We start from the raw sequence: 16,170 nt of genomic DNA, 5'->3' as shown, positions 1-16,170 counted from the left end.
CATACAGTGTGCCTGATTCTGTCTTAGAAAAATGGTGATTTTCTGTTGCTAACATATCTTCTTTTCCTCTGGAGATGGCGTTGATGGTTTAAGTCACTGATAATGTGTGTAGGCCTTGTGACTTTCTACATTTAACAAGCAATGTCAATGAAATATTAACATTTTTGCTTGTCCTGATACTAAACTTTTTCACCTTAACAGTGCAAATACAACGCCAAGACTGTAAGATCAAATTTTATTTTGCCTTAAAAAAATGCTACCATAAACAAAGCCCATTTTGTAATCAGAACCCTATTTTTTTCCTGTGGAAGGCAGCATAGAACAATGGTCAGTTATACATACATGGATTCCAGGAAGTGAAGCCAAAAAAATTTGTCATTTAAGTAAAGTAGGTTATGGAAATTTTAAAATGAAGAAACAAGCACCAAATTAAGGGAGGCATACAGGATCATTTTCCTTCTTTGAATCACACTGCATAACTTAAAATTTCCCAAAATAAAAAAATTTTAAATAATTCACTTAAATGTTTTAAAAAGTTATTTTCCCCAGTAAACACAGTAAACCAAAAAAAAGCCTCTTTTGTTTTCAACCTTTTTGGTGAAAATTACTCTAAATGTATTATTATTTACTACTCTGGTGAGTGTATTGTCACTTACTACCTTGGTATCTCACCACTTCCATGATCTTTGCCTGTACGGACTCCATAGATGAAGGTGACTGTCCAGAACCTGTACTTACTCCAAGACCATAGTCTAGACCGAAGTTGCTATTAATTGAAGAGGTCTCCGTTTTCTTGTGATGAATTTCTCCATTCACAATGTACCTGTTTCCACCCCACTCTGCAGATAAAATGAGAGATTTTCACTAACTTGAAAAATAGTCTGTTAAGTTCCTGTACCAGTTTTCACTGAACCGTCCCCTCCATGGCTACTTGTATCTTGTAAAACCTAAATCTTACAACTAAAAAAAAAATAATAATAAAATAAAATAAAATAAAAAAGGCAGCACCAGCTACTGACCATGTGGACAAAGGAAATGTTTCACGCAAAAATGCAACCACGTATGGGAACTGCGCAAGTGGATGGTCTGTACTTAGATGAAGTCATCTGACGTCGTTTCCCTTGCTTCTTATTTGGAGGTTGCCAAACCATTTCCCAAGATTTAACGATTCTAACAATGATGAAAGTCAGTTTTGCACCGTGTCAAAATCTTGGCCCGTTGCCGTTTACTTCCGGGCACTATTAGATTCAATCAGGCCTTGTAGTTTCATTAGATGTGAGTACTGAATTCAACCCCCGCCTTCCCGCGCAGGGTATTTTCTCTGGGAAAATATCAAAACATCATTCAAAGGATCAAAGAGCTCAGCCACACAGGCGGAGGAAAGCGGAGTCGATGTGGCAGAGTAAAGGGGCCCCTCAGACCTTATTCCTCACCGCAGCTCTTCCGATTTTAAAGAGTGGGTTAGAAGGACCAAGAGGGACAAGAGGGATGGAGGCAAAAGGTTCGCTTTTCAATCCCAGCCGGAGACAAAGGTAAGTAACTGCGCGGGGGGGGGGGGGGGGGGGGGATGGGGAGAGCGGCAGAGGGAGGCTCCTCGGCCCCCAGCCGGGTGGCGTGACTTCTGGAGGACTCAGAAAACGGGCCAGGACTGAGTAGGACGGGAAGGTGTCACGCGGCGGGCGAACCGGCTAATCGCAGAAGGAGCGAGGCTGGGAATTACCCCTCCCCCGCCCCTCACCGTCCCGCCGGGAAATGAAACCGACGCAGGAACACAGATCCCCAGCCGGGACTGCCCAGCAGCCTCCGGTTTCCCGGAGCCAGCGTGCGGGAAAAAGAGCGCGTGCCTCACGTCCTCTCCGCCCAGCCCCGCCCCCCCGCGCGTTGCGCACGCGCGGCCGCGCCCCGCCCCTCGCCTCTGCTCCGGGATGATGGGGCGGGGGCGGTGAGCCGAGGTGAGGAGTCGGTCGGAGTCCCTGGGCTGAGAGCGCGAGAGCTGCCGCCGCCACCACCCCCCGCCGCGTCACGGCTCCCGGGCCCGCCCTCCTGTGGCCCCTCCTCCCCACTCCGCTTCCCCCCTCTTCTCCCCCGCCCCTCCGGCCGAGCGGTGACTTAAGCAACGGAGCGCGGTGAAGCCCATTTTTCTCCTTCCTCGCCGCCGCGCTGGGCAGCTCGCGGCGCGTGGCCCGCACACTCCCGCCCGAGATGAATGCTGCGGCAGACGCCGATTTCAACATCCTCCTAGCTACTGACTCCTACAAGGTAGAGGTTCGGGGCGGGGGCAGGTGAAGGAGGAGGAGAGGGCGCGTTCGGGACGAGCGCGGGGCTGTGGGGCGGGGGGCGGCCGGTCTGGGGTCGTGGCGCTGCGCGAGCCCGAGGGAAGAAGCGGGCGAGTGGCGGCGGCCGGATGAGGCAGGTGAAGCTGGCGCCGCAGTGGGGAGGAGGTGGATGGAGGAGGGATGGAGGGATGGAGGGATGGACGGCAGGAGGCGGGGCTTTGGGGTGCGTGGTTGGGGGGGGCGCGGCGAGGGGCTGAGGCGGGCCCCAGCCGGCGCCGCCCGCCTGCCCGCCGCGGGGTTCGGGGCTTGGGGCTCAGGCGGTTGTGGCGGGGTCGGGGCCCGGGAGGCTTGGGCGTCACCGGCCGAGCGCACGCTTTCCCCAGGAGCTCGGCCTTTTGGCCTTGGCCGGGTCGGATTGGGCCGGCCTGGGCGAGGGCTCTGCCGAGGAGAGCGGGTCAGTTAGGTAACGGCTCCTGGGGCTCGGCCCTGGAGAAAGGGAGTGGGGTTTGAGAAGTGGGTTTTCCCCGCCAAGCTGAATCGAGTGCACTTCCCCGCCCTTGCTGAGCAGGTACGTCCCTTCCCGAGGAAGAGGTGGGCGAGGACCTAGTAGGGGTGCTAGTAGGGGTGCCGCAGCAGCCAGCCACGTTCCTCTGCCTGTGGCCGGGGTGTGGAGGACACCTATCTGCCCTCGGGAAACATGCTGGATTCCCTCGTCCCACTCCACTGGGCTCCGTTTCAAACTCGTTTGCTCCTGGTGATCACTCGTGCTCCTTATCCCTGTTGTAAAGGCCGATCCCCTGCCCTTACTCCATTAGGGTCACTACAGGATTTCTGTGAAAAGAATGTGAATCACGAGTTAAATGAACTGTAGTTTTAACCCTGGAGAACTTAGAGTGGCACAACACAACATTGTGTTAATATGCCTATTGGACACTTCAGTGTATTGCTGCCCCATTAATTTTGTTTGAAACCCACACAAATTAGTAAAGGAAAGAATGATTAAAGGAAAATGTGGCAAAGTTTTTCCCCCTAGTTACCAAATTACATGAAGTAAACTGAACTATACTTTGCTAAAGCATTGTTGGCCAGCACACTTAAAAGATGAAATGTCAGGCCAGAAAACCCACTTGAACAAAATAAAGTTCAGTTTTTACTTGACAACGTGGTGGTTTGAAATACAAAGGGAAAGCATATTTTTGGGTTTAGTTGTGAGGTTTTGCTTTTTGTTTCTTTCCTTAAATTTAATTGGACAAAGTATTTTGGAGAATCCCGTTTTACTTAAGTTCTGTTTTGTTCATTTCTTCCCAGGAGTTTAAGATTCTACTAACGATAATTTAGACGGGTAGTTACTTAAAACAGAGCCAAGTTTCCTTAACAAATGGTCTTTTAAATTGAATTTTAAAGTGGAAATCTACACCATTGTAAGGAGATCAAAGTATTACCAACTATGGTTTTCTAAGCCTTAAAACCTTCTCTTGTCTTAGGTCCTAGCATTTTGAGTATCTTCAGTAGTGATTTTAGAATGGTCTCATTCATAGTTTTAAATTTTTTTCACCCAGTTTTTTTCCTAACTAAATCTTTAAAATGATTTCCAATTTTTATAATATAGTAATTTATGATTTGATTGAAAATGGGAAATAGTTGATGGGTCTAACTTTTAGAAACAAAATGAGTGTAAATTCCTTTAGTTTGTGGTTCCTCGAGCCATTATACGTAAGGAATGTAAAATTGCCTTAACATCAGTTTTCTGGGATGCTTTTAATTAGAAGAATGAATTACCGTAAAGTTTTCTAATCTAGCAGGGCATACTTAATGCACTAGTAAAATTTGTATCTCTTTAATAGCTTATTCCTGCCCATTTTCAAATCAGACTGGTATATTTTATTCTCTAATAGGAAGCCTATTTGTTTTTTATATGTTTTTAAGTTTTTATTTTAATTTCAGCTGTTTAACATACAGTGTAGTATTCATTTCAGGTGTACAATATAGTGATTCCATCACCCAGTGCTCATCACAAGTGCCTTCCTTAATCCCCATCACCTATTTAACACAGCCCCCTCTCCCCCCCCCCCCCCCCCCCCCCCCCCCCGCCTACCTCCCCCTTGGTAACCATGTTTGTACTCCATAATTAAGAGTCTGTTTTTTGGTTTGTCTGTCTTTCTTTTCCCCTTTGCTCATTTGTTTTGTTTCTTAAATTCCACGTATGTGTGAAATCATGATATTTGTCTTTGACTAGTTCACTTAGCATTATACTCTCTAGTTCCATCCATGTCTTCACAAATGGCAATATTTCATTCTTTTTCATGGCTGAATAATCCATTGTGTGTGCGTGTGTATACACATATATACACATATATGTATGTATATGTATATATATATATGTACACACGCACACACACCACCTCTTCTTTATTCCTCAATGGAGGAACAGTTGGGCTGCTTCCATATCTTGGCTATTGTAAATAATGCTGCTGTAAATATAGGGGTGTATGTATCCCTTTGAATTAGTGTTTTTGTGTTTTGGGGGTAAGTACCCAGTAGTAAAATTACTGGATCGTAGGGTAGTTGTATTTTTAACTTTTTGAGGAATCTCCATACTGTTTTCCAGATTGGCTGCACCAGTTTGCATTTCCACCAACAATGCAAAAGTGTTCCTTTATCTCCACATCTTCGCCAACACCTGTTGTTTCTTGTGTTGTTGATTTTAGCCATGTTGACAGGTGAGAGGTGATATCTCATTGTAGTTTTGATTTGCATTTCCTTGATGGGGAATCGATGTTGAGGATCTTTTGATTTATCTTTTGGCCATCTGTATGTCTTTGTTGGAGAACTATCTGTTCATGTCTTTAGTCCATTTTTTAATTGGATTATTTGTTTTGTGGGTGTTGAGTTGTAGAAGTTCTATATATATTTTGGATTCAAACCCTTTATTAGATACGTCATTTTGAAATATATTCTCCCACTCAGTAGGTTGTCTCTTTTAGTTTTGTTGATGGTTTCCTTTGCTGTGCAGAAACTTTTTATTTAGACATAGTCTCAATAGTTTATTTCTGCTTTTGTTTCCCTTGCCTCAGGAGACATATCTAGAAAGAAGTTGCTACAGCCAAAGAAGTTACTGTCCGTGTTCTAGGATTTTTATGATTTCAGGTCTGACATTCAGGTCTTTAATCCATTTTTTATTTATTTTGTGTATGGTGTAAGAAAGCAGTCCAGTTTCATTCTTTTGCTTGTAGCTGGCCAGTTTTCCCAACGCTCTTTGTTGAAGAGACTGTCTTTTTCCCATTGTTTTGTTGAAGATTAATTGATATGTAGTGGGTTTATTTCTGGGCTTTCTAATCAGTTCCATTGATCTGTGTATCTATTTTTGTGCCATACTGTTTTGATTACTACAGCTTTGTAATATATCTTAAAGTCCAGAGTTATGATGCCTCCAGCTTTGCTTTTTCAAGATTGCTTTGGCTATTCGGGGTTTTTTGTGGTTCCATACAGATTTTAGAATTGTTCTACTTCTGTGAAAAATGCTGTTGGCATTTTGATAGAGATTCCATTAAATGTGTAAGTTGCTTTGGTTGTATAGACATTTTAACAATATTTGTTCTTCCAGTTTATGAGCATGAAATGTCTTTCCATTTCTTTGTGTTGTCTTCAATTTCTTTCATGAGTGTTTTACAGTTTTCAGAGTACAGGTCTTTCACCTCTTTGGTTAGATTTATTCCTAGGTGTCTTACTATTTTTGGTGCAAATGTAAATGGGATTGTCCTCTTAATTTCTCTTGCTGCTGCTGCAGTATTGTTGTATAAAAATGCAAGATTTCTGTACATTGATTTTGTATCCTGCAACTCTGCTGAATTCATTTATCAGTTCTAATAGTTTTTTGGTGGAATCTTTTGTGTTTTCTATATATGGTGTGACCATGTCTTCTGAAAACAGTGAAAGTCTTACTACTTCCTTACCAGTTTGGAAGCCTTTTCTTCTGATTGCTGTGGCGGGAACTTCCAGTACTGTATTGAAAAAAAGAGGTGAGAGTGGACATCCTTGTCTTTTCCATGACCTTAGGTGAAAGGCTCTCCATTTTTCCCCATGCAGGATGATGTTAGCTATGGGTTTTTCACATATGTCATTTACTGCATTGAGGTGTATTCCCTCTAAACCTACTTTACTGAGGGTTTTTATCATGAATGGATGTTGTACTTTGTCAGATGCTTTTTCTACATCTATGGAAATGATCATGTGGTTCTTATGCTTTCTCTTATTTGTGTGCTATATCACATTAATTGATTTGTGAATAATCAGCCACTCTTGCAGCCCAAGAATAAATCCCACATGATCTTAGTGAATAATTTTTTAATGTATTGTTGGATTTGGTTTGCTAATAATTTGTTGAGAATTTTTCATCTGTGTTCATCAGAGATATTGGCCTGGAGTTAGTGGTGTCTTTATCTGGTTTGATATCAGAGTAATGCTGGCCTCATAGAATGAATTTGGATGTTTTCCTTCCTTTTCCATTTTTTGGAATAGTTTGAGAAGAATAGATATTAATTCTTTTTTAAATGTTTGGTAGAGGGACACCTGAGTTGCTCAGTTGGTTAAACGTCTGACTTCGGCTCAGGTCATGATCTCACGGTTCGTGAGTTCGAGCCCCACATTGGGTTCTATGCTGACAGCTCAGAGCCTGGAGCCTGGAGCTTTCCTCAGTTCTGTGTCTCCCTCTCTTCTGCCCCTCCCCTGCTTGCCCTCTGTCTCTTTCTGTCTTTCTCAAAATTAATAAACATCAAAAATTTTTTTAAAATGTTTGGTAGAATTTGCCTGGGAAGCTGTCTGGTCCTGGCCTGTTGTTTGTTTGGAGTTTTTTGATTAGCGAGTCAATTTCTTTGCTAGCAATAAGTCTGTTCCAGTTTTATGTTTCAGTTTTGGTAGCTTATACGTTTTTAGGACTTTATCCATTTCTTCTAGGCTGTCCAATTTATTGGTATATCGTTTTTCATAATATTCTCATAATTGTATTTCTGTGGTGTTGGTTGTTATTTCTTCTCTCTCATTTGTGATTTTATTTATTTGAGTCCTTTCTCTTTTTTTCTTGATGAGTCTGGCTAGAGGTTTATCAATTTTGTTGAGTTTTTCAAAGAATTAGCTCCTGATTTCATTGCTCTATTCTATTGCTTTTTTTTAGTTTCTATATCATTTATTTCTGCTGTAATATTTATTATATCCTTCCTTATGCTGGTTTGGGGTTTTGTTTGTTCTTTTTCTAGCCTCTTTAGGTGTAAGGTTAGGTTGTTCATTTGAGACTTTTATTGCTTTTTGAGATTGTCCTGTATTGCTTTAAACTTCCCTCTTAGAATCGTTTTTGGTTGCATTCCAAAGGTTTTGAACGGTTGTGTTTTCATTTGTTTCTGTGTACTTTGCAATCTATTCTTTTATTTCCTGATTTACGCATTCATTGTTTTTTAACCTCCCTTGCCATCTCTCCAGATTTTTTCTTGTGGTTGACTTCTGGTTTCCTAGCATTGTGGTCAGAAAAGACGCATAGTGTGTCTTTGATCTTGAATTTGTTGAGGCTTGTTTTCTGGGCTAACATGTGATCTATTCTGGAGAATGTTCTGCGTGCAATTGAAAGGAATGTGTATTCTGTTTTAGGATGGAATGTTATGAATATATCTGCTAAATCCATCTGTTCATTCAAAGTCATTGTTTCTTTATTGATTTCCTCTTTAGGTCATCTGTCCGTTGATGTAAGTAGGGTGTGTTAAAGTCCCTTATTATTATTGTATTCTTATCAATTAATTCCTTTATGTTTGTTATTAACTGTTTTATGTATTTGGTGTTTCTATGTTGGAGGCATAAATATTTACAATCGTTATATCTTCTTGTTGGATTGTCCCCTTTTTTATTATATAGCATCCTTTGTCTCGTTACAGTTTTTGTTTTACATTTATTTTTGAGAGACAGAGAGAAAGCACAAGCTGGGGAGGGGCAGAGAGCGATGGAGATGCAGAATCCAAAGCAGGCTCCAGGCTCTGAACAAGCTGCCAGAACAGAGCCCAATGTGGGGCTCGAACCCACGAACCACAAGACCAGAACCTGAGCCGAGTTGGACACTCAACCAACTGAGCCACCCAGGAGCCCCACAGTTTTTGTTTTAAAGTTTACTTTGTCCGATAAAAAGTATTGCTATTCCAGCTTTCGTTTGACATTATTTGCATGGTAGATGTTTCTTCATCCCCTCACTTTAAATCTGCCAGTGTTTTTAGATCTAAAAGGAGTCTCTTGCAGGCAGTATGTAGAAGGATCTTGTTTTTTATCTATTCTGTCACCCTATATCTTTCGACTGGAGTGTTTAATCCGTTTACATTAAAAGTAATTATTATAAGATATGTATTCATTGCCATTATTTTTTGTGATTGTTTCTGACGATGTCTCTGATTCATTCTTGTCTGTCTCTCATGGTTTTCTGGTTTTCTTTAATATATTTGGATTTCTTTCTCTTTGTTGCATGTTTATTAGTGGTTTTATATATGTGCTTACCATTAGGTTTGTATGTAACCTCTTTGGCATATAGCAGTCTATATTAAGTTGATGGGCGTTGAAGTTTGAACCCATTCTTTACTCCTCTCCTCCCCACATTTTAAATATATGTTCTCATATTTTGCATCCTTTTATTTTTTAAGTTCCTTGACTGATTTTTTACAGAAATACTCATTTTTACTGATTTTTTGTTTCCTACGATTATACTATCCCTTCTGGTCTCTGTTCCGCTCAGAGACTCCCCTTTAATATTTCTTTCAGGGCTTGTTTGGTAGTCGTGAACTCCTTTAGCCTTTGTCTGGGAAACACATGATCTCTCTTTCTATTCTGAATGACAGCCTTGCTAGATAGAGTGTTCTTGGCTGCAGATTTTTCCCTTATAGCACTTTGGAACTAACATGCCACTACCTTCTGACTTGGGAAGTTTCTCCTGAAAGATCCACTGATAGCGGTATGGGGTTTCCCTTGTATGTTACTGTCTTCTTTTGTTTTGCTCCTTTAAACATTGTTTCTTTATTTTGCCACTTTAATTACTATATGTTTTGGTGTGGGTCTGCTTTTGTTGATTTTTTTTGGAGGGTCCTCTGTGTCTCCTGGATCTGGATATCTGTTTCCTTCTCCAGGTTAGGTAAGTTTTCAGCTATTATTTCTTCAAATACATTTTTCATCTCCGTTTCCTCTCTCTTCTGGGATTCCTATAATATGAATGTTACTATGTTTTTGTTTTTGTTTTTTTTTTAATTTTTTTTTCAACGTTTATTTATTTTGGGGACAGAGAGAGACAGAGCATGAACGGGGGAGGGGCAGAGAGAGAGGGAGACACAGAATCGGAAACAGGCTCCAGGCTCTGAGCCATCAGCCCAGAGCCTGACACAGGGCTCGAACTCCCGGACCGCGAGATGGTGACCTGGCTGAAGTTGGACGCTTAACCGACTGCGCCACCCAGGCGCCCCTGAATGTTACTATGTTTGATGGAGTCATTGAGTTCTCTAAGTCTATTCTCGTTTTGCGTAATTCTTTTTTCTCAGCTTGATTATTTCCATTGCTCTGTCTTCTAGATTATTAGTTGGTTTATGTTCTTCCAGCCTGTTGCTCATTCCATCAAGTGTGTTTCTCATTTCATTTACTTAGCCCTTTATCCCTTCTAGGTTATTCGTTATTTCTGTGTTAATGGTCTCACTGATGTCTTCCACTCTTTTCTCAAGTCCAGTGAATGTTTTTATGATCATTACTTTAAATTCTCTGACTTGTTACATATATCTGTTTCACTTAGATCTCTGCCCATGGCCTTTTCCTGTTTTTCATTTGGAACAAGTTCCAAAATGTCTTATCATTTTGTCTTAGTCTCTTTGCCTGCTTCTCTGTGTTAGGAAACTTAGCTACGTCTCCTGTTCTTGAGGGTAATGGACTTATAAAGAAGAGGTCCGATAGTACTCTATTGTGTAGTGTCCCCTGTTCCCCAGGGCCTGGCACTTCTGGGAATGCCTCCAATGTGTGCTGCATGTGCTCACCTGTTGTGTCCTTTAGGCCAATCATCTATAGAGGTTCTCTTTGTCTGCCATGGGCAGTAGTTGGTCCCTAGCCTGAATGTGGTACATTTTAACTAGGTGTGCTCTGTTCTGTTTGTGAAGTGAGACATGTCACTATCACCAGTAGAGCTGAGGCCCTGCAAATCTCCCACCTCAGGAAGTGCCATGTGCTCAGGGTTTGGCCCTCTTCTGGGCCAGGGGGCCCAAAGTGCTAGGACTGAGGCAAATGTGAATGGGAGGGGCAATTCCACCCAAGTGCACGGTGGCAGTGGGTCGTGGGGGCTTTGTGTAAGCAAGTTAGGTAGGGAGTGTGGGTGTTGCACTGGTTCCCACAGGTGGCCCTGTGCTTATGCTGAAGGGCAGGGGGAGTGAAATGGCTTCTGCCAGGGCCTTTCTTCCCAGAGGAGTCTATCTATGAATGCTGCCTCTCTGGGACATGCTCCAAGATGAGCAGATAACCTCCCCACTGTGTGCCCTGGCTGTTTTGCAGATCACTGTTTTCACACTGTATGTTCATGGACTGTTTGCCTGCCTTTTCTATAGGAGCAGGGCAGTGCCCTCAGCTGTATCCCGGCCAAGCCTGCTGACCTTTAAAACTCCAGGCTTTAAGCCCTGCTGATTGCAAGAACTCACAAAATTTGGCTCCTCTCACTTTCCAAGCCAAGTGCTATGGGGATTCTTATTCCTCCGTGCTCCCTTGTGTGTTTGTCTGTCTGTAGCCCTTCTCCCTTCCACCATAGCGGCCACGATCCGTTTCTCCCAAACCACGTCTCCATACTTATGCCTTCTTTTTTGTGGCCTCTTCTCTACCTTTAGTTGTGGGATTTGTTCTCCCGCCTTCAGGTAAATTTCTAGGGTATTTAGTATGATTTGATAATTATCTAATTGTTTTGGGACAAGGAAAGCCTAGGGTCCTCTTATTCTGTTGTCTTCCAAACTGGTCTAATATGAAATCTTTTAGTAAGATTTTTAATATCCCCCCAAAAAATATCCCTTAAGAGGATTTAGTCAGGTTGATATGTTTTATACCAATGGTTTACAACAGCACAATAAAATACATTGTGTATTCCATACTAATATTTTTAAATTTTATTTGCCTTACATATTTAGTGGTCTTTATAGGTTATATCCCATTTTTACCTTTTTATCTTCTTAGATGAAAAAGAGACAAATCAGAATCTTGATGTTAGAAGCAATGAAATTTTTATTTGGCAATTAAATGAAACTATTAGATATCCTTATCAGTACTTACAAAGTACTGGCTAGTTACAGTAGTGAACCTAGTGGTTTTAGACATGTTGATGGATAAGAGAATAACATTGATTTCTTTTTTTTTTTTTTTAATTTTTTTTAACATTTATTTATTTTTGAGACAGAGACAGAGCATGAATGGGGGAGGGGCAGAGAGAGAGGGAGACACAGAATCCGAAGCAGGCTCCAGGCTCTGAGCCATCAGCCCAGAGCCCGACGCGGGGCTTGAACTCACAGACTGTGAGATCGTGACCTGAGCTGAAGTCGGACGCTTAACCGACTGAGCCACCCAGGCGCCCCAACATTGATTTCTTTCTAAAACTGAAGAAAGAATAGTTGGTCGTCTAAGGACCATAAAAAGGTATTTTGCCAGTAGTAGGATAGTGCTTAAGCACATGACAACACAGGTGCTTTGTTTGTCCTTGTATCCTCTCCGGAGGGTTCATTTCTATAATCGCATACTATATCATACATAATAAGGAACTGAGGAAACAGGTAAATGTGGTTGTTTTTCCATTTTCATCCTGGGTTCCTGTTTAATCATTTCAAAATGGCATAAAGCACAGTTATCTACTGGGTTGTATTTACATTGTGCTAGGCCAGGTAAGGAAGGGTGCATTGAGGGGTGTTAGTCACTGCGGTGCTTAAAAGGCATTTGGAAATTTTCGTGAAGGAGACAGGTCAGGTTTCTGTTTGGGGGTGGAGGGTTCCCCACCTATCTCTGGGGTAGCCAATGATTAGTTTACAAATAACTGGCTTATTAAAAGATGCATTTCTGTTCCTTGTTCCTTTTCCTACTGTGTGGATAATGTTTGTAACAATCTACAGCAGAGAATAGTTTCATTATTTCTGAACATCTATCCTTTTAGATAAAAATGAAGATGTTGTCAATTAAGTTGAAAAAAAAATATATAGTGTATAACAGTAATCTCTAAGCAATTTACACATCACCCATTGTTATGAAATGTGTATTAAAGCATATCATCCATTGTTATGAATTGTGCTGTCCAGCGTGGGTTGCTTCTCAAAAGGTCATTTGTAAACTGGTTAGAACTCAGCCCATTTTCATCAATTCATTTAATAAATATTGGAGATCTCCTAGGTATTTAAAAGACAAAAGATGTCTCTTAAAATTCAGAATGGGTGAAAATTGTTTTTAGAGAAGTTACAGAAGATTATATAATTTATGATGATGAGGCACCCAGGGAGGCTTTTGTAAAACAGATTTTGCTGTCTCATTAATGGCGAATAACAAACCTTAAAGGTTTGGGCTTTTTGGAAAAAGAGTTGGGGATAGATGAGAATCCTCTCACTGGCAATTTTGTCCTGGCTGGGACTTTAGCAACCCAGTGTCTTTCTCTGACCTGTCCCCATTTTTCATAGTTGCTTCTCTTTCATTGCTTCTGATCTGGCAGCTAAGTTATGTCACAGCGGCTCTCCTGGCAGCCTGATCTTTGTAAGGAGTGGAGGACTGTTGCAGTTTCTATGTCAAATTACCTGTGCATTCTTTTTTTTTTTTTTTTATTAAAAAAATTTTTTTTTCAACGTTTATTTATTTTGGGGACAGAGAGAGACAGAGCATGAATGGGGGAGGGGCAGAGAGAGAGGGAGACACAGAATCGGAAACAGGCTCCAGGCTCTGAGCCATCAGCCCAGAGCCCGACGCGGGGCTCAAACTCCTGGACCGCGAGATCGTGACCTGGCTGAAGTCGGACGCTTAACCGACTGCGCCACCCAGGCGCCCCAACCTGTGCATTCTTACAATGCAGTTTTCCAGTAAGGTTTATACTATAAGTTATAGGAAAAGCCCAGGCAATAGAAATAAAATCTTGTATGTAAGTCATGAATATAGTTCTGAGGAAGATTAACTTAGATCAGTAAAGTTTTGTAAGATTTTGCAAAACAAAGATACCAGAAGCTGGTGTCCTCTTTGTCAGTTGATTAAATCTTTTTCAAGGGTGCAGCCAAAAAAGTACAAATTATCAAACGCTTTGTGCCAAAAAAGGGGTAGTGTGATTATAACTGATTTGACAATTTCCTCTCTCCCCCAAAATGTAATCCAAATATTTTTAAGCCATATTTTTGAAGTTATTATCGCTTCAAAAGCCAAATAGCAAAGAATTATTTTCTGTGGCAACAGAAGTATTTCCAGGACTTGAGAAATTTTTAAAAATGTTGAAAAGAAGATTTATTGATTGATTGATTGATTGATTGATTTTTGCTATTTTAAGCACAGTAGCATTGAAGAGACATAAAGTTTTAGCCATTCATTGTAAGGCTGAGTGGATCCTCTTCTGAGTGCCCTTATAAATTTTGGAGATAGTAAAACTTATTCTGTGGCATTATACATGTTACCCCATGTGCTCTTATATACACGTGGTATTGTTAAAATGTTGGCTTATGATAATTACTTAGCTGTTAAAATTATAACTGGTAAAGTAGGTTAGTAGTGATTGCCTTTGGACATGTGATCCCATTATGAGAGGAAACCTCTTGAAAAGACACCAAATCGCCTTTATGGAAAATCTGGAGAAGATCAGGAAAAAGTTAAGAGTCTGCTCTCACAGAAAGATTCTATGCAACTTAAATATTTCTCATATTTCTCTTTAAATGTCATACTTGGGACAAGGATATTTACCCTAGCGATTATAATTTTTAGAAGCTTTTCATGAAGTAAATCACTCACATGACTGTGAAATTAGGTTCTGTTAAAAGAACTACATTTTCTTGTGTGCCTGTGTTCTTTACCACACATGTATTTATGTACTGGTAGTGCTCTATTAGCTGTAGGAAAATCATGCTAGTTTAGGAAACATTTTTAGGAGTAAGGTTTGCTGGGGATATTATGAGAAATTAGCTATTCTCATCTTATAAAAAATGTTAAGTTTACTATAGAACCATTTTTCCTATTGATGGAAGCTAAAGTAGTGCTAAGAAAACCAACGTGATTTTAGAGCTTCTTTTGTGTAGTTTAATTTTGAATACTGTGAGACTTTGTTAGCATTACATGACATATTTAAAACAGCTCTAATCCATTCCTTCCACAGCCTTTCCCATCTCCGTAAACGGCACCCTTATTCACCCAGTTGCTCAAGCCAAAAATGTAGGAAACAGTGCTAATCCCTCCCCCTTATTACCCCCACATCTAGTGTTTTAGCCTAATTCTCCTTTACCTCCAGATGAGCCACTGCTCTCACCTAAGCTAGTCTTTGGTGTAGTAATCTTTTACCTGATGGTCCTGCTTCCTCTTTGGTCACCTTGTAATCCATTATCCACCTCACTGTCCAGCTGATCCTTATAAAATATGAATCAGATTATATTCATTCCAGCTTAAAACATCTAGTGGCTTTCTATTGCACTTGATGTAAAATTCAAGCTCCTCGTTGTTGTCTGTAAGCCTTACGTGATCGTGTCTGTGCATCTCTCTGACCTTACCATGTATGTACTTCCTCCTTCTCTGCACCTCTAAGAACCAGCCATGCTGGCCTTCATCGTGTCCTGTCCCTTACGTCAGTGTGTCTTCCATCTCCTTGTTGTGTACGTCACATGTCACCATCTTGGAGAAGCCTTCCTGGCCCCCTATTTACAGCAGTCTCTCAGGCCCCCTTTGGCCTATCATTTTCTTTTAAGTTTCCAAACCTCCATCTGTATCTGAAATTATGGTGTTTATATATTGGTTTTCTCTGACCTTTCAGCCCTCATTAGCCCTTTGAGAATAGAAACTGTCTCAGTCCATTTTATTTCCCCATCCTCAGAATCTGAAACAGTGCCTGATACATAGTGGACACAGGATGTATATTTGTGAATGAACTATTTATAAAATAACAATTAATTAATTTGATTTTCTGCCTGTATCATCTCATTTTCTGAAGGTTCCCAGGTTCAGAGAGACCAGCTTAGCAGAAAGTAAAATGAAGAGGATAGTAAACCTACCAGAACTAGAATCATTGTAAATCATCTTTTGGCTGTATTTGTAGAAAGAATAGTATTTACTAAGAAGCTCGGTTTAAAAATTTCCCCGATTTAAACAATGGTATAAGCCAATACAAATATATCTAACTATACTGTTTTTTTCTATAAATGTATTGGGTGTTCATTGGTAGGTGGTTAATGGTAAATTAGATTTCATGGTTAATTACCTGAGAATTAGCTGCTTTAGCAGTTCAGTTCTTAAACCTAGAGAACTGCAGAACAGTTCTCTAAAGCTGTCCAAAGAAGATGTTTATTTTAACGTTTGTTTGAGAGAGAGAAAGAGCAAGTGTGCACAAGCAGGGGAGGGACAGAGAGAGGGAAAGAGAATCCCAAACAGGCTCCATGCTGTTAGCATGGAGTCCAATGCAGGGCTCGATCTCACTAACCCGTGAGATCATGACCTGAGCCAAAATCAAGAATCGGACACTTAAATGACTGAACCATGCAGGTGCCCCTGTGCTAAGGTTTTAAGTACCATAATTAAAAAACATGGCAGAAGTAAAGCTTTAAAATTATAAACATGTTCAGTTATTGGCCAGAACTGGGACTCTATTTGTCTGATCGAAAAATTTTAGTATACTTTTAGACCAAAGAGGAGAGTTAAATGCTTTAGGGAC

General features: G+C 41.0%; 1 protein-coding gene and 1 long non-coding RNA gene across 2 annotated transcripts in view; one reads left to right on the top strand and one right to left on the bottom strand.

Moving 5' to 3' along the window:
• Positions 1–221: 221 nt before the first annotated feature.
• LOC147583320 (uncharacterized) lies at positions 222–1,192 on the bottom strand. The gene is made up of 2 exons (XR_015248084.1): positions 1,020–1,192; positions 222–839 (listed from the first exon to the last, which is right to left on the bottom strand). It is a non-coding gene; the product is annotated as an uncharacterized LOC147583320 (long non-coding RNA).
• An 860-nt stretch (positions 1,193–2,052) lies between these two features.
• Positions 2,053–16,170, top strand: part of NAMPT (nicotinamide phosphoribosyltransferase) — a 39,917-nt gene continuing 25,799 nt past the window's right edge. Inside the window, exon 1 of the mRNA XM_086696932.1 lies at positions 2,053–2,259. Within this exon, the coding sequence (XP_086553058.1) occupies positions 2,203–2,259 (57 nt within the window). The 5' untranslated portion in view covers positions 2,053–2,202. The remainder of the gene's footprint in view (positions 2,260–16,170) is intronic.

Source organism: Puma concolor, chromosome A2, assembly GCF_028749965.1.
Source record: "Puma concolor isolate L17-30 chromosome A2, mPumCon1.1.hap2, whole genome shotgun sequence".
In the NCBI taxonomy this organism is placed as follows: Eukaryota; Metazoa; Chordata; class Mammalia; order Carnivora; family Felidae; genus Puma; species Puma concolor.
Note: the sequence above shows the minus strand (reverse complement) of the source record. Positions and strands in the feature narration are given on the sequence as shown.